This window comes from Arvicanthis niloticus, chromosome 1 (assembly GCF_011762505.2).
Source record: "Arvicanthis niloticus isolate mArvNil1 chromosome 1, mArvNil1.pat.X, whole genome shotgun sequence".
Classification (NCBI taxonomy): Eukaryota; Metazoa; Chordata; class Mammalia; order Rodentia; family Muridae; genus Arvicanthis; species Arvicanthis niloticus.
Window position 1 is genome coordinate 153,918,164 of NC_047658.1, and position 18,693 is coordinate 153,936,856.

Consider the following 18,693-nt stretch of genomic DNA (forward strand, 5'->3'; position numbering starts at 1 on the left):
CTGCCTGAAAAGACATTTGCTAACTGCCGATGTATTTCCCCGCAGCTCTGGTTTGTCTCAGTAGGGTTTCCTAATAGAGGGATCTTTGTTTTGGTCTTCTGCTCAAATTCTCTGCTTTCTGACCAACTACAGTTTTGACAGACATGGTTTTGTAATGTGTAGCAGCACTAATACACATTTGCTGTCCGTAACAACACAGGGAGCACAAAAGCTGTGCATGCGGTGACCAATACCTAAGAAACTTGATGCAGAGCAATGGCTGCTTAGCTCATTTATCAGGTTTTAAAGGCTGCTCTCCCCACCTTCCTACCCCCAGGCCCTCTCTCCTCACCTTCCTACCCCCAGGCCCTCTCTCCCCACCTTCCTACCCCCAGGCCCTCTCTCCCCACCTGCCTACCCCCAGGCGCTCTCTCCCCACCTTCCTACCCCCAGGCCCTCTTGTACTCACTCCAACTAGGAAGCTCCATGTGGCACCACTGACATTATCAGGTTGACGCTGATCTGAGAAAAGAGGCCTCGCTTTCATTTAAAGCGTAAGCCAAATGGATGAAAGAAGGCTCTAGCATGTAATTTAATTAATGTATCGAGACAGCTGGAGCCTGACATAACTTCATTTTAGTAGTCTATTCCATACTGAAGATAAATCCCCTTTAACATTCTGATGGTGAGGGCCAACCTGTCTTAGCATTGCTCATAAGCTAAGTTGCAAATGGTACAGTCAATGTAACGTCCACAGGGTTTATATCATACTTTTTACTTAACTGATTAGAACGTGATTTTGACTCACACTGAATCCGGTTTTTAAAAAATGATCTTTTTTGCCACCTTCCAATGAAAGCCTTTAAACTTTAGGCAATTAAATTAAAAGGAAAAAATGAGTGACTTCGGAGCAATGTAAAAATACCACATGTAACATGTAACATGACAAGGACCCTCTCTAGGCTTTCTCTGGAAACCATTCTCTTTACTTTTGCAAAGTAGCTTTAAATGAATACTACTCTGTAACTATTCACTGGTCCGCCTGCTTTCGGACACTTAAGACATCTTCCTTTTGGCATGTTCAGTATTAACAACCACTGTGTTGATCTAAAACATCACTATGACTATGTGTAGGGGTTCCATAGTCCTGCGGATCATGCCACTTCTTTAGAAGGAGTGAATTAATCTGGGGGCACACACTTCTGATCCCAGCACTAGGAGGCAGAGACAAGGGGATCAGTGTGAGTATAAGGTCAGCCAGAGCCACATAGTGAGACCCTGTCCCCACCAAAACAAGAGATAACTTAGAAAACAAAACCAATATCTAAACCACAGAACAAAGCAATCTATAACCTGTTTCGAGTTTTACTGGGACAGAGCCATGCCTGATGGTCTCGTGTCATCCATGGTCCGCTTTGTGCTAAAATGGCAGTGTCAAATAGCTAAGGCAGATCACGTCCACAAAACAGAAAAAATATAGAAGTTTGCTCAGCCTTCCCGTCCCAGGTGTGGCAGGACAAACTGCACTTTCTGATGAATGACTGAGTAAAGCCATAAATCTGCAAATGACTCACAATGCTGCTGTGGTTGCTTTTACCCTTCATGTCCCACGTGTTGGAAACTGTATCCAAACTATACCAGCCAGTGTTCCATCCAGGGAATGAAATCGCAACAGACTCCTTACGAAGCAGAGAGATGCATTTTGGCCCGTAGGTCTGGATACACACAACAAGCAGTCTCTATGATTTGCAAAGAGAGGCATGTCATAGCAGGAGCATGTGTGCAAGCCAGGAAGCAAAAAGAGACTGAGGAAGGGTACCATGATCCCCTTTGATAGCATGTCCTCAATAACCTAGGACCTCACATTAGTTCCTGTCTCTTACATGTCCACAAGACCTTCCATTCCTGCCAACCCTGGAGACCAAGCCTTCTCTACACGGATCTGTGGGAGATGTCCATCCAGACCACAGCCATAACACAACAGTGTTAGGAGGTGGGCAGTGGGTGAGTGAGTGCTACCATCAGAATGTGCAGGCACACTCTCTGTCTGCTCCCTGGCTACGAGAGGAACACTCCAGAGGGAGCAACATTCAAGGAGCCATCTTTCCAACCTCCAGGCCCGACAAATTGTTTGTCATAAATTACCTGCCTAGAGTATTCTGTGCACAGCACTGTGACGGTTCATCTTCACTGTCAACTAGACTGGATTTGGAATCACCATGGAAACACACTTTGGGTACGTTGTTGGTGAAGATGTCTCCAGAGAGGATTAATGAGAAGAACTCCACCCTGAGTCTGAGCTGTGTTACTCCACAGGCTGCGGTCCCCGCCTGCAGATGGACAGGAAGGAGAAAGCAGTGGACAGCAGCTTTCATCTTCCTCTGGTTCCTGTGCTTGTACTGTGACCAGGTACATCACTCACCTGCCTCTGTGCTTTCCCTGCCAAATGATGAGCAGAAACGTCATCGTCCTTAAGTTCCTTTGACAGCCAGGCATGGTGGCATGTGCATTTAACCCTAGCAACTGGAAGGCAGAGGCAGGTGGATCTCTAGCTAGTTTGCATAGTGAGTTCAGGCCAGCCAGTGTGATTCCCCTTCCCCCCACCAACCCACCAGAAAAGTTCCTTTATCAGGTATTGTGTCACAGTGATTGGAAAAGTAGTTAACATAAACACAGACTAAGATAAGTACCCAAACCACACAAAGGTCTGGGTCTGACTGTCTTACAGGTTTATCCTTTGCCTTCTAAGCAAAGCGGAGCCACAAACTTAGATCTCCTCGAATTAGGGACAGGCATGCTGAGATTACACAGGGCTAGCTAACTCCTAGACAAATGGGCATGTCATTGGTCAGGACAGCCAAAGGCAAGGTGGGAGTCAGACACAGAATATGGTAAAGATAAGGAGGAAAGCTCATAAGCACGAGACATTCCTGCAACATCCACCACGAACCAGCAGACACTGGAGGTTACACACTGGAGCAAGAAACCTGGTAGCCCCCATGGATGCCATCATTCTTCACATGGTACAAAACAGAACAAAAGACAGTGCCGGTGTCTGTGGCTTCTCGGAGCCTAAAAGGATCACTAACACTGCAGAACACCCTGTAAGTAATTATGAACTTAATTTAATTTTTTAAAAATTAATTTTGTTAAATGCACCAGTGTTTTGCCTGAATGCATGTGTATGTGCCACACGCATGCTCAGTGCCTGAGGAAATCAGAAGTGGGTTTTGGATTCCCTGGAGCTGGAGTTATGGATGGCTGAAAGCTACCATGTGGGTGCTGGGCACCAAACATGAAAACTTTATAAGTTACTTAAAGGGCTAGAGGCAAGGCTCAGTGGTTAAGAGCACTTTCTGCCTTTGAAGAGGACCCAGGTTGGGTTCCAAGCACCAACATGGTGTCTTACAACCCTTTGGAACTCAGTTCTAGGGGATCCAACGCACTCTGCTGGCCTCTGTAGGTCTTGCATGCAGACGCTACACAGGTATACACCCAAACATATAAAATAAAGTAAATGAACTTAAAAAACTGACCCAAGCGCTGGGCTGCGGATTCAGGTGGAGCACTTGCTGAGCATGTTCTTTAAAATTTTCTTTTATTGGATATTTTCTTTACTTACATTTCAAATGTTATCCCCTTGCCCAGTAAGTGTAAGGCCCTAGATGTTATCCTTAGCAGCACAAAACACACCACACACACACACACACACACACACACACACACACACACACACACACAAACATCATTGGAATATATTCACATAATTCCAAATGCTTTAGTTTGTCAATGTGTTCAATATATACTTTTAAGATGTATATTACTTTAGCGGCTAACTGCCAACGGAATCCTATCTTAACAAGCTTTGAATCCTTGCTATATATTTGAATATATTAGAGTTTTCAGAAAAGCTGGATTATGGTAGCAGAGACATCAGTCCACACATGTGGGAGGAGCAATCTTCAAAATCTTTGCTCAGGAATTCTGACCTGATAGGCCATAAGGCTACAACATATTAGCTTGCAAAACAATACGTGGGGTAAAAACTGTACTGTAGAAATTTCCAGAAACCCTTTCTCAGTCCCTAGGTTTAGGAGAAGATGAGGACCAAGGAGGTAGGAGAGAAGCAGCTGCCCTTCTTTACCACAAGGGCAGGCTGTCAGGGCCACCGATACAGCCCGGCAGCAGCTTAATGTGCAAACACTGACAGCTGTTGGATGAGCTACCTTGAGCGAAATCAAAGGACTGTGGCAAACATAATTACCTGAGGAAGATTCAGAATTGCTCGTCTTTTTCCAGCAGACGCAGTTTATAACCCCAGTGGCATCGTCCACTGAAAGAGAAGCAGCGAGGGAGGTGAGAGGCTTGGCATTCAGCCATACTGAAAGATGACAGTGCCAACAGTCCAGAGGAGCAACTCCCTTGAAGAACTCTCCCTGCCTTTAGAAGCAACCTTTCTCTACACACCACATGAACTGCTTACCTGTGAGCATATACACACAAATCCAAGAGATACTGCCAACATTTCCCTCTGTCTACCTCTATGGCAGTGATGAGTCTTATCTACTCTGGTAACAGTGCGTAACAGTAGGTGCAAAACAACCTGAGTTGCCCACATTCATAACCTTCTCTCTCGTGGTTGTGGCACTGGACTCTGGGCCCAGCTTCTGTCATCTCCTCTAGCTCGCTCATTCCCCAGCAAAGCGGCCCACAACATTTGGCCCAGGGGTTCTCTGTGCAAAGGTCTCAGTGCAGTCCTTACCTCTGCAGGGACATAAGGGAGACGCCCATCACAGGACTCAGCTTTGTTTTCCTAACAGAAAATAATTATACCCTGGCCACAAAAATAGAACTGCTCTGTCTTACTTTATTTATAGCACAAAAAGAAAAAAAGAAAAAAATTAAACAGTTTCCATGAGACTTAGATTTATGATTACAGAGAAACTTGAAGATCTCTGCTGAGAGAAGACAGGACTTTCTCTGTCTGAATTCTGACAAACTCCAAACATAGGTTGCTAAGCACAGAGTAGTGGGCCTCATAACTGAAACAAAACAAAACAGTAGACTGTTGTAAAGGCCCATGTAATATAAAATATAAGGGAAAATGTTTTATTGTTAGATTAAATCTCTGTAGAAAGAGGATTATTCTTTATAGTAAACATAAGTTCATCTGTTAACACAAAGTGAGAAGAAGACATTGGTGACTATCTTCAAGCTCTGGATTTAGACTTTCTAAAGGAGAATCTGAAAATTGTAACTCATTAAACAAAGTTTGATACATTTGCTGGCCTAAACCAATAACAGCAACTTTTCCAATATATGGTAACTGCTTTAATACATAAAGAGCTCATATGAGCTAGTGAGAAAGAGACCGCACCCACAAGAGAACAGTACCAAAGGAAAGGGATATGCAGCGCACGGGCAATGTGTACATACGCTAAATCCACTAATGCCATGAAAATAATTTCTCAGCTGCTAAACTGACAGTTTCAGACACTGATAACCAGGGAGAGGCTAGGGTGACTCAGTTGTATAGCACTTGTCTCGCATCCTGGGCGCCTGAGGTTTTTTTGTATTGGAGATATGCTACAAAAACACACAACAAAATACTGATACCCTCATTGGCTATGCGAGGAAGCATAAATTGGCAGCTCACTTCTAAACAGCAAGCGCATGTACCCTTTGACTTGGCAATTACTTCTAGTAAATTATTCCACGGAGAAAACCAGAACAAGCGCACAGATATCTACATCTAGAATAATGTTGTTCACTGAAGTAGGTGCTTATAACATTGAAAATGGAAACATAAATGTTTATAAATATGTAGTTGTTTAAGTAAATTATAATAATGTAACATGTGAGATGAATGTGTTATCATGAGGACCTAGGTCCTCCCTGTTGAAAGACACAGGCCTCTCTGTAAAACACTCAGGCAGTTCCTAAGTCTGCCACGGAATGACCGGAGACCCATTACAAAGCCACACCACATCCTTCCCTAGTGTGACATCAGGAGTCAGCGTGGGCGGAGACATATACCTTCTAAATCTTACATGTATAAAAATTGAACAGTATACTTTAACAGAAATTATTTTAAGATAATAAATGCTAGTAGTAGAATCTTTTAAAGTATGGAAGAAGAAGTCTCCATTCAACGAGAACATTAACTGCCAGGTAAATTTCAAAAACAAAGAGGGACAGGGTTTAAGTCTATAGCTGGCTTGGACTCACTGCACAGCCCTGGCCGGCCTCAATCGTGCAGTAATCCTTTGCCTCTGCTGGGATCTATTGCCTGGCCGGACTATTGCATCTGGCTGGACGTGTTTATATTGGAAGCAAGATTAGTAGCAAATGAGCAAACACTTGTTCTAGAGGACATGAATTATCCTGGTCTAACCTGAGCTTCTTTAGACTCACATGAGAATGGAAACTGCTGCCAGGGGCTCTGTACTACGGGCACTGCAACCAGACCCCGACTTCTCTGCCTCTCCCAGCAGACCATGAAGCAGTTCCTGAGCCTGCCACTGAGTGACAGAGGAAGAGACCCAATACAAAGCCACACCACATCCTTCCCTAGTGTGACACTAGGAGTCAGCGTGGGCGGAGACACACAGTCCACACCTGCACTGACAGCAGGAGGTAAGTGGCTCTTTGCTTAGCTGGCCACACAAGAACTAAAGGGCAGAACGCCTTTCTGCTCTTAATTACTTCCACACAACTGCCTTCCTGCAGCCCACAGATGTGTCACGCTCTCAAGACACTCACTTGGAGGGAACGTCTTCTTAGGGAAGAGCCAAACATACCATCTTAAACGTTTCCACAGTGGGAAAGTAAGTTACATGAAGCCTATTTATGTCACAAGATCCAGTTCTAGGGCCAGAACTGAAATCCCCAACAGTCTCTTATTTGATCTGAAAACATTAACTCCAGATGACTGGGGTTGAGAGCCTGGAGAAAGTAGGGGCTGTAAGAGACAAAAGCTATTTTGAGCTCTATGCCGACAGCAGAGTACACTAGGGCCAGTTAGCAGTCATAAGCCTCTTTCAACACAGCCCTGAAAAAGCTAAGTGAGTCACAGTTTCCTCACCTGAAAAATGGAAATAGTTGTCTATTTCTATTAATAGTATTTCCATAACTATTTCTCAACAAAATGGGTTGAATAATATGGAATGATGTAAAAAGTGCTTTGTAACTGAAAGCCATAATTATGTCATCACCAGGGCATGGAGAGCAGATACTGTATTGTACTACACACAATGCACTTACCCAAAGCTGGGCATGCTGAATAAGCACTGGGCATGCTTGCTGAATTGTCAGAGAAAAACACAACCAACATCTTTGGTAAAAGAAAGCAAAGAGTCAGGAGAGGGATGTCTGGCAAGATTTAAAACACAAGCACATGCACACAGACACAGAGGAGAGAGGAGAGGGGGGAGAGAGAGAGAGAGAGAGAGAGAGAGAGAGAGAGAGAGAGAGAGAGAGAGAGAGAGACAGAGACACACGCAGAGGGCGAGATCTCATCACAAACATGTTCTTCATAAGTGCAGGGACAATCACCTTCAGGAAAATAGGTTGAGGTGGAGATGCAGTGATTCTGACAGTGTCAATCAAATGCTCTTGGACATAAATGTCAACTCCTACCTTTCCCCACGTAGAGCAAGAAAGCACACTGCAGGCAACACCACACAAGTGATGGTGTCAGTGAGAGCAAAGGTCTCCAATTCAGTTGTACAACCCCCAACCCTGACTCCGGAACATCTATCTCAGTTTCTTCCCCACAGTCTTGGAGCTGCTTGACTCATGTAGCTGTAGCAATGTGACAAATCAAGATGCTGGCATTAGGGTCGGAGAGACTGGTCAGTGTCAGGGGCCTTTACTGCTCTCCAGGGGAGCCAAGTTCAGTTCCAGCAGCCACACTGGGTGGCTCACAGCCGCTTAGAACACTAACTCCAGGGGGATCCGACACTCTGGACTCACAGGCACATAACCACACACACGAAAAAGCAAGGCTCTCTATACTAAAGCCGACCCCAGCAATTGTCTGCTGTCTAAAATATGGAGGCTCTGTACTTAGTTTTCAACATGAGGGACAGGCAAGTCTGATAACGGATATTTACACCTTGAGTAACAAAAAGTTTTTTTTTCCTCTCCCCTGACTGCTCTGGATATAAATCTTTTAAAAAACGATTGTTATCTAAATAGGTCTATTTTTACATTTACCCGGCCTCTTTTCAAAGGGATCACAGTAACCACTCAGTCCGGTCCTTGGCTCTGCACAGCTATGTGGCAGGTGTCAGGTGTCTCCCCTGACCATCCGTGACCCTACACGGCTGTATTTCAATTCTTCCACCGTCTTTCCCCCCCACCCCCACCCCCGCAGCGGCGCACTGCACTCATCCGTGTCATTCTTACCTGTGGCCTCCTTTGCTTCATACAGATGGGGGACTCCGAGAGTCTTTTAACAGAGCGCTTGTTTTTTGTGAGGCCCCAGCTGCTCACAAGCATGAGGGCTGCTGAAAATTCACCTTCCAGCTGAGTGGGACAGACAGTTTCAGAGACGATCGATCGCTCTTACCTCCATAGCTGTAGAAAGCCTCTCTCTCTCTCATGCTGATGACAGCTCCCATGATATCCACCCGTCTTATTGGATGCCCATTGTAAAAATATGTACCTGAAAATCAAGAGGAAGCAGTTCATACAACATAAGCACATCTGCTTGCATTAAATGTCTATTGGCCTTAAGGTGTCACAAGTCACTGTCGAGCTGTGTGTTCAAATTCCAGCCTTAAGAGTCAGTCCTTGCCAAGTGGCAGGCTTCAAGAAGGTAAGTGGTACTTTTAAGAAGCAGAAAGCAAAAGAGTGGGCTCTTGAGAAGCCTGAACTAGTGCCACAGGGAAAACCACGCAGGTTGGTTAGCTCCCTTTCCACTGTGACTAGGATTGTGGTGTATGAACACAGCCTGCAGGGCCGAACACAGCTATCACTTGACGTGAGCACACCACCAAACCTGAGTGACTGCATAGGAAACTATGGCTTTTTAAAAAGTTTTTGTTTTTTAGATTATTTTACATTACGTATGTGAATGTGTTGCCCACAGGCACACATACATGTGCATCACATGTATGCCCTCTGGGTTTCCCGGAACTGGGATGTGGATACCGTAGGCCACCATATGGGTGTGGGGCATTGAAGCAGGGTTCTCTGCAATAGCCAGTGCTCTTGAGCCCTTTCTCCAGCTCTATGACTTAAAAAAAAAAAATTTTAAACACAACTTTCCTAAGAAACCAGTCATCATTTGTATGAACCGGGGAAGAAACGATACACGCACTGCCCACTGGGGCCAGCTGACGGCAGCTCCAACACTTCTTAAAACCCTGTTTGTAAAGCTCAGGCTACATGGATACTGGGAGGCAAGTTTCTGCCCGTGGGGAAACCTGAGGGGAAGCTGCCACAGATGAACAGCAAGGGTTTTTTTCCTTCATATGTGGAAACACAGTCCTGGAGTTTTCTACCAGCTCCTAATTCCACTTTTATTCACAGGACTTCCTGGCTGCTTCAGAGCCTCCCACCCAGACTCCGTATCCTACTCAAGCTCCTGTGTCAGCCTCTGCCATGAGCTTAGATCATCCACTGGTTCCCAAGTAGTAATCTCTCCGCCTTCAGCTTCCTGCCGCACCTGCAGTCTTTACCTTTAGTTTTGAAGAATATATATTTTTCATTTTTTATTTATTCTATTTTTGAGGGCAACTCATTATTATTATTTTTTTAAGATTTACTTATTTATTTTATGTGAGTACTGTAGCTGTCTTCAGTTACACTAGAAGAAGGCATCAGATCCCATTTCAGATGGTTGTGACCCACAATGTGGTTGCTGGGAATTGAACTCAGTCCTCTTAACTGCTGAGCCGTCTCTCTAGCCCCCAGCAACACACTATTTTTAAAAGAATTATTACTATTATTACTTATTTGTATGGACGAAGCTGTCAGTTACTCAATTGGGTACTAGGAACCAAATTTGGGTTCTCTGAAAGAGCAGCACTCAAATACTGAGCCATCTCTCTAGCCCCACAGATGTCTTTTCAAATGGCCTTTTGCTTTGTAAACAAAGGAAACAAAGAAGCCATGTAAACAAAGAAGCTATGATCACTTCAAGGATTTGGCCACTCTCTTTTTTTTTTTTTTTTTGCCAGCCTGGCTGGTCAGACCTCTAGATTTCAATCTATTAGGAGACCACAGCCTGAATTCCCACACTGACTACTGCTGATGGGTGGTTCTCTCAGAGGTGTGGCCCGGAGAGACAAGGACAGCGGACTTAGCTCTGAGCTGGCCTCTCTTTTGTGGGGCAGATGTACTTCTAAGGATGAGTTGATAGATGGGAGACTATCCTTAGGGCAACTTAGGAGGCCAGAGGCTGGATGATAGCAAGGCCCCCTGAAGAAGGGAGCCCAGGATACAGTGTTACCCCTGAATGACAGCTGCTCCCATTTACAAACACACAGGCTGACTGAGTACCACATGGATCTACAGTCAACAGCTGAAATGTTATGACCCTTAAGACGGGGTGAGGGGCTAAACATGTCTGTTTCCAAAGGCAGAAAGAAGACGGAACTAACACACAAGTCAGCATCCTGAGTCACCGATCTTCAGTTAACAAACCGTATCTGGCAATAATAAAACTCTGAATACATTCTCACTTGACAACATACTATACCTCCTTGAAAAAGATTAAACATGGACCTCACAAATGTGTGCCTTGGGAATTAACAATGGCTGGCTTTCAAGAGCAGTCACTTGAGGCTGCAAGAAAATCCTTCTAGTCCCAAAGGACTCAGCAGAAGTCAATCTTGAAAGTATCACAGAACAATGGAGAACTACAGAAACAAACAAACAGCAGATGGTTTGAATTGGAGGGCCAGTATAGGGGGTATGGGGGGGGGGGACCTCTGAGGAAACTGGCTGAGGAAGAAATGCACTGCTTAAAAACACAGAAGAAACTTCTCAGGTCATATTAAGACACAAACCGCAGGATAAGAAGCCAGGCCTCAAGACGATGGCTTACAACACTGCAGAAGAGAGCCACTTCCTTCTACCCCAGGGACCCAAGGGCACAGCTCTGTCTATGGAGAAAGTAATGATCAAACAGACAAGCTTACAGCAAGCTCATGTTCCAGTCTTTCCCATAGAGCCCACAGCGGCCTAGGATATCCTGGGTATCTGTGCTCCCCTATGCTCAGATCCTAAGAGAAAGAAACCACACTGTGAGGGCTTAAAGAGTCAAGGCAAGGTCCACTCACTGATAAGTAGATACTAACTCAAAAGCTTGGAATACCCAAGATACAACTCACAGACCACATGAAGCTCAAGAAGAAGGAAAACCAAAGTGTGGATGCTTTGGTCCTTCTTAGAAGGGGGAACAAAATACTCTCGGGAGGAAGTACGGAGACAAAGTGTGGAGTAGAGACTGAAAGGAAGGGCATCCAGAGATTGCCCCACGTGTAGGTCCATCTCATATACAGACACTATTGTGGATGCCAAGAAGTGCATGCTGACAGGAGCCTAATATAGTTGTCTCCTGAGAGGCTCTGCCAGAGCTTGACAAATACAGAGGTGGATGCTCGCAGCCAATGACTGGACTGAGCACGGGGTCCCCAATGGGGTCCCCAAATGGAGAAGTTAGAGAAAGGACTGAAGGAGCTGAAAGGGTTTGCAACCCCATAGGAAGAACAACAATATCAACCAACCAACCCCTTCCCCCCCAGAGCTCCCAGGGACTAAACCACCAACCAAGGAGTACACATGGAGGGGCCCATGGCTCCAGTAGCATATATAGCAGAGGATAGCCTTGTTGGACATCAATGGGAAAAGAGGCCCTTGGTCCTATGAAGGCTGGATGCCCCAGTGTAGGGGAATGTGAGGGCGGGGAGGCAGGAGTGGGTGGGTGAGGGAACACTCTCATAGAAGCAGGGGGAGGGGGGATGAGATAGAGGGCTGGGGGGAAGGGACCAGGAAAGGGGATAACATTTGAAATAATGTAAATAAATGAAATAGCCAATAAAAAATAAGTTTTATCTTTGAAAAAATTAATTTAAAAAATTCATACACATTAAATAAAAATAAAGTAAAATAAAAATAATAATAATAAAAAAAAAGCCAAGATCATTGGCAAATTTGACTCAGATTTTAAGCCACTGTCGATGGACATCTACAACCCCAGGAAGATATTTCTGTTACCTTTCTTTAAATAGTACTGTTAAGGGCTGGAGAGATGGCTCAGGGGTTAAGAACACTGGCTATTCTTACAGAAGACCTGAGTTCAATTCCTAGCACCCACATGGTAGCTACAGTTCAGGGCAATCCAACGCCCTCTTCTGGCCTCTGAAGGCACTGCATGCTTATGGTACACAGACATACATGCAGGCAAAACTCCTATATTCATAAAAACAAAATAAAATAATGAAAAATAGTACTTTTAAAGAGATCCATTTCAAGAAACAAGATAAAAAACCATTTAAATCCAGGCTGGTCTACATGATGAGTATCTGGTCAGCCAGTGCTACATAGAGAAATCCTATCTCAGGGAAGGTATCCTGCACAAAGAAGCAAAGCTTTTAATGCATGAGACAATGAACAAGCAAATAAATAAACCACACAACTAAATACTACCGACTTTACATTTCTACCAGTGAACCCCAAAGTTCAGGTTTATGGAGATGTGTTTTACAAGGCAAACCAGGCAGTACCCAGCTAGGTAAAATTTCACCAGTTTAGGGCACACTCCCCAATAAGATTGCCCCCTTTTTAGCTACCAGCCTCCAGCTTTGCTGAGATCCTCTGTCTAGCCTGTTATAATGCTGTTTATGTGACTCCTGCAGCTTTGATATTTAGCCAAAACTCAGGAAGGTACCATGCCTAATGATTACAATTTATAAGAAAGGGCACAAATCAGTGTCAGCTAAATAAAATGCAGAGGAAGGTGTGGAGGGCTCCAACGTGAGACTCTGGGACATATCACCCTCTGACACAGTATACTTTAACTAACCAGGTAAGCTCTGGCAAGTCTCAGCATCAGGGCTTTTAATGGATTACATATTGTAGGCATGATCGATTCACTAACCTTCCAAGGTCAGCCTGATAGGGTCTCTCCTTGATTCCTAACCCACCATTAAATGGGTATAGATAAGTCCATTCTGATAACATGCTCCATTAACATAAACTAAGGTGTGCCCCCTCCCACACACACACCTCCAGTTACAAAGACACTCCTTTACTCAGGAAATTCCAAAGATTGAGAGATTATTGCCCAGGACCAAGAACAAAGGGCAAGCAAATTCATTATTACAGCACACATTTGTTTCCTGGTTTGTCTTCTGTAGTTGTTAAGTGTAGCAGGATGCTTATTCTGCTACATTGTATTTGCAGTGGAGCTCAGTGATTATGAAGTAGAAGAAGAGGTGGAGCTGGGAGAGAAAGAGAGGAAGGGGAGGGGAGAGAAAGAGAGGAAGGGAAGAAGAAGGAGGAGGCTGTCAGCCATGGAGAACTAGGGATGGGTTGAAAGCTGTCCTGGGTAGTAACTTCTATCAAAAGGTTAGATATTGGGTAACAACTCTAATTGTGTGGGCATCTTGTTAATTGAGCATTTCTAAATATATAAATCCTTTAGATAATCATTAAGCTTTAAGAGTCTCATTTCTACCGGGTACTTCGAGGATGGAAGATACTGTCTGGGGTTCAGCCGAGCTTTGTGGATGCAGTGTGGTGAATTGGCAGAGCCATCCCCCATGCTGGCATCATGTGGGTGCTAGGGCCTGTGCATTTAGCTAGCCGGAGTCCCTCTCAGAGCCAAGGATCAGCAGGAACATGGTGGCTGGCCTGAGAACAAGCCAGACTGGGAGCTGTTTTCTAAATATCACCCCTACAGTTAACCTCTAATTTTTTCATTTCAGATACTCTCAGGTGTTTAAATATTTCTAAATTTTATGGAGTCACAAGCATCTTGTTTAGTTGGGGTTTTTTGTTGTTGTTGTTGTTGTTGTTTTCTGGCCTTGAGCCCACAGATCTCCCTGCTTCTGCAGCCTGTCAAACCCTGGGATTAGAGGGAAATATCACATCTTTCTTGCCTTGTCTTTAGAGCAGTGGTTGTGTCACGTAGACCAGACTAGCCTTGGATATAGTTGAGAATGGATGGCCCTGAATTCCTAATCTTCTGCTTCCACTTCCTGAATGCTGGGATTACAGCTGTGTAATCCACATCTGGCTCACAAGGATTCTCTTTATGGTGACCTAAGCCACAAGCCTAAACCAAAAAACCTAGAGTAGTGGGGTTTCCTACCCTCTTGGAATTCAACAGCATAAGACTATGATGTTTGCTTCATCCATGAGCTTTTGTCTTACAAATGAACATCTGAGACAGTCTCACCAGAGAGGGAGAGGATCACGAAGGCTGGTTCTCACTGGTTTTAACACATCATCACATCCTTTTGCCCACAGGGATGCCCCTGGTACTTGCTTGCTTCTTTATAGATCTTTTTAAAAAGACTAGCATTTGGTGTGAATTAATTTCTTCCCAAGGAGATGAACTATAAAGAACACCAGATAATTCTGGAAAACTCTGGAGGAGGCTGGCTGCCTTCCAAGTGGAGAAGGAAAAAAAAATCCACAGACTAAGTTCAACAGTCAGTGGGGAGTAAAGGTGTAGGAAAAGAATTCTGTACAAATGGCTTTAGGAGAAGGTCTCCAAGCACATAAAATGGTCCACATAAACCTCTTTTCATTCAAACTGTGAATATTTGAGATCCTAACCCCCTTCTTTTTTTTTTTTTTTTTAACTCAAAGCTTGTTATTCAGAAGGTCCTTGAATGGAAAGCTTCACAAAATTGCAAGGGGTTTAACCAAACTTCTCACAAAACACAATATTAAACTCCCGGAGAAATACCCACAGCCACCTAAATTATTCCAATTTATATATTTGTTAAACTTTTAGGTATGATAATCATATCTCTAGTAACCAATACTTTAATTTTTAAAATTGTGGCTGGGGAGATGGTTCAGTTAGTAAAACACCTGTGGTGCAAGCAGAGTGGCCTGAATTCTGACCACAGGCACCCACAGAAAAGCCCAGCTTGTCTGCATACATTGATAACCCTGTAGGGGGCCAAGCAGACATGAAAAGATCTTTCAAGCTCATTGGTTAGCCAGCCTACCTTAATTGAGAGCCTCCAAGGTTAGCAAAACACCTTGCTTTAAAAAATAAAGGTGAGCCCAGTGTGGTGGAGTGCACCTTTAATCCCAGCAGTTGGGGAGGTAAAGGCAAGTTGATCTCTGTGTTTGAGGCCAGCCTGGTCTAGAGTGAGTTTTAGGGCTACACAGAGAAACCTTGTCTCAACTTGCTTGCTCCTCCTCGCCTGCCCCATAAAATGAAGGGCTCAAGAGATGGCTCAGTGGTTAAGAGCACTAGCTGCTCTTCCAGAGGACCTGAGTTCAATTCCCATATGGTGGCTCACAACCATCTGTAACTCCAGTTCCAGGGAATCCCTCTTCTGCTCTCTGAGGGTACCTGCACACACATAGTACACAACAAAACATCCATACACACAAAATAAAAATAAAATATGTAAAATACAAATTTAGAAAGTGAAAATACAAATTTAGAAAGTGAAAAATCCAGAAAGACACCTAAAGGTACATACATATGACTTCCATGAACATGTACATATACTACAAACGTGTGCACAAGCTTAATTTCTCAAGGGCCCACCTACTGCAAACAGATGTCATAACTCACAGACAAGCCAGATGACGTCCTTCCTCTCAGGAGTTTCTATTATTTTGATTGTGATTAACTCAAACCAAAACCAACCCCCACATGTTTACTAAGAGGACACCGAAACTTTGCAGAAAGTGAGTCACGTAACCAGAAAGGTAAGTACCTCGGTAAGACTTAAGCCTGTCTAGCCCAGTGATCTTTCCACTCAAAAGAAGGCTCCCAAAAAGAATCAAGGTATTTTAAAGTAAGGAATACCTTAAGCATATGTGGGATTGGTTATGTATTTTATTGAGAAAAAGGTCTTACAGAGTCCAGGCTGGCTTTGAACCCCTGATCATACCTACTTCCATCTTCCAAGTATTAAAATTATATCTGGTTATGTATAGGTTGGGAGAAGGTGCTCAGTGCAAAGGTCATGCCCTCAAACTTCTATTTAACTTAAAAATTTTAGATTATCTTTAATTTGCACAAAAATCACGGAAATAAACTCATTCCAAGGTTGAGGCTAGATAACTCTCAGACAGGGCTCTTCAGATGCCCCAAGGTTCTGCCTTTCTGTATCTTTGAGTGAAACTGAGTAATTAGAGTGTATCACAGGGCATCCATTAAGCTGACTGGCCACATACCTGGCACTTGTTGGGACTCCTTCATCTCCAGGATATCCTTGATGTAGAGTTTTGCAAAGGCTAGAAACACAGGATCCAGACCCCAAAAGAGGGGCGGGATCTCCTCTTCCCTTGGACTGGATTCACACTGCATCAAAAGGCAAGGTTGTGGCATCTGCTAACCCTGAGCCAAGGCTCTATAAAAAGACACAAAAATAAGGTTTCAGGGTGTTTAACGTGGGGAAGGGTCATCCAGAAGTCTTAGGAGGGTAAAACGGGTTCAGGCCCCTGTCAAGCTTCATGCCTAGCGGATGGCAAAGTGATCCTTGTGTGAAGCCCCTTCCCACGAAATACCAACTGAGAATCAGTTAAACACCAAATTTTCTTTTCAGACATGGTCTCAGATAGCCCAGGCTGAACTTAATCTAGCTATGTAGTTGAGGATGACTTTGAACTACTGATCCTCAGCCTCTTCCTCCAGTACTGGGATTACTGGCATGTCCCATCAGGCCTGGTTTATACAGGGATCGAACGCAGGGCTTCATGCAGGGCTTCATGCAGGGCTTCATGCACGCTAGGTAAGTGCTCTCCACCAACTGAGCTACATCCCCTAAATACTAACTCTCCACTTTGAGGATAACCATCCACACAGGCGTACCCCAAAGGAGTTTTAGCGAATGAGTCCGGAGGGTAATGGCGCCTCCGTGGCCGTGGACTTTGGGCCCTGGAGGTGTGTCTATCCACGCTTCGACTTTTCACCTTCAGGGAAAAGCGGAGGAAAGGAAAAGGAGGCAGACTCTGAGCAGTTTACAGCCTCTCCCGGAGCAGGAGCAGTTAGCCAAGATTGCCGAAACAGTTCCGGTTGCGAGAAGGAAGCGAGCACACTCCCGCCGGCGTATTTCCTTCCCGCCACCCGCGCTTAGCTACCGCCAGCCACTCCCGCTGAAGCCACGCCCCCGACGTCCGCCTCACGGGCCACACCCACCAAACGCACAGGCTCCGCCCACGCCGTCTTCCGGGTCCGCACCCTGCGCAGGCTCTTGGGGTCTCGGCTAATCTCGGAGATTCCCGAGAGCCAGCCCCGGAATTCCTGTTGCTCAAATCCCGCCTTCCACGTCACGTTTGTCACTCAGATCCCCTTAAACGGTTCCAGGAAATTGGGATGGGATCAAACTTAATTTTCTTTTTTAAAATTAGGGGTTGTCTTGACTTATTAAACCAACAAACAACAGAATTAGACGAGGGAGTATTTTACTGTTTCTTCACAGCTGACAGGCCGATCCACTGACAGGCTGTAGGGATGCTGTAGTCTCGCTTGCAGATGTTCCAATCTAAACCTGAGGTCCCGAGTGAATGTGAGGTCTTGTCTCTAACGGAAACCACCCCTACAAGGCCAGAATACGCTTTGTCTCCTTTCCCCTGCCTTGAGGTACAGTCCGGGATGTTGTACATTTAACTCTTGAGAGACTGGCCGTTTTGTAAACCATGGCCACCTTTTTGGAGTCCTGTCTCCAGCGTTCCCAACCATATAAATAAAGAAGTTCTTCCCTACTCACAGGGACTATGACACCACTAGGAGAGGCTAGGTCACTCGCTCCAGCGGCAAAAGAGGCAGGAAGCCAAAAGGGCTGGAATAGAAACTGGGTGTCATTAGAACCATGGCTTCCAGTTACCTCCCTGGCCACAGAAGGAGCTGAAAAACTGTCTCCCACACTCTAGGGCACAAATCGGCTGGGCCTGTGGAGTTTAAGATCTGTGTAAGCCAAAGCCCTCTCTAACAGAAGAGATTCTCCCCAAGGAAACATAGTAGGACAGATGTTTCCAGTTCACCTGTCAAGAGACAGACAGGTTGGGTGACATTCTCAGGACTGCACACATCTGCTCTGGGGTGGAGCCCAAGGAAACCAGTCTCAGCTTTCCTCAGAAGTTGAGGCATTTTCAAAAATGACTCTCAGGGCTCTCAGAGTGCTAGATAAGAGTGCTAGGACTCTGGGTTTACTGCCAACCTGGGGGAGGGCCACACCTTGTGTTATAAATAGGAGCAGAGTCCCCTGATGTCATCTTTTTCAGTGATGGAGGACTCTTTTGATCTGAGCCCCAGACCTGAGGATTAGGTGGTAACGAAGTTGAGGGTGAGATGTAGAATTCCAGATTGCAGAACCATGCTGAGGGGTTCGGGGTGGGCTATATATTAGTCCTGAAGACAGGACTCCAAGGAGGGCTATGTAAGACCTTTTCTCAATAAAATACATAACTAAAACCACATGTGCTTAAGGTATTTCATACTTTAAAATACCGTGATTCTTTTGGGGAGCCTGCTTTTGAGTGGAAAGATCTCAGCCTCCTGCC

General features: G+C 44.9%; 1 protein-coding gene across 3 annotated transcripts in view; it reads right to left on the minus strand.

Annotated features, from left to right (window-relative positions):
• The window catches only part of Stn1 (STN1 subunit of CST complex), a 36,736-nt gene extending 19,385 nt beyond the window's left edge, over positions 1-17,351 (minus strand). For 2 of the 3 annotated variants that reach the window (XR_013107250.1, XM_034519124.2), the window contains exons 1-4: positions 17,003-17,336; positions 16,366-16,541; positions 8,552-8,647; positions 4,244-4,312 (exon numbers count right to left, since the gene is read on the minus strand). Coding sequence is in view for 2 of the 3 variants with exons in the window: in XM_034519124.2 (XP_034375015.1) it covers positions 4,244-4,312; positions 8,552-8,647; positions 16,366-16,519 (319 nt within the window). In the remaining variant the exon portion in view is untranslated. Of the gene's footprint in view, positions 1-4,243; positions 4,313-8,551; positions 8,648-16,365; positions 16,542-17,002 lie in introns of all 3 variants that reach the window. The other variant, XM_034519133.2, reaches the window with a different exon arrangement.
• Between the last annotated feature and the right edge of the window lie 1,342 nt (positions 17,352-18,693).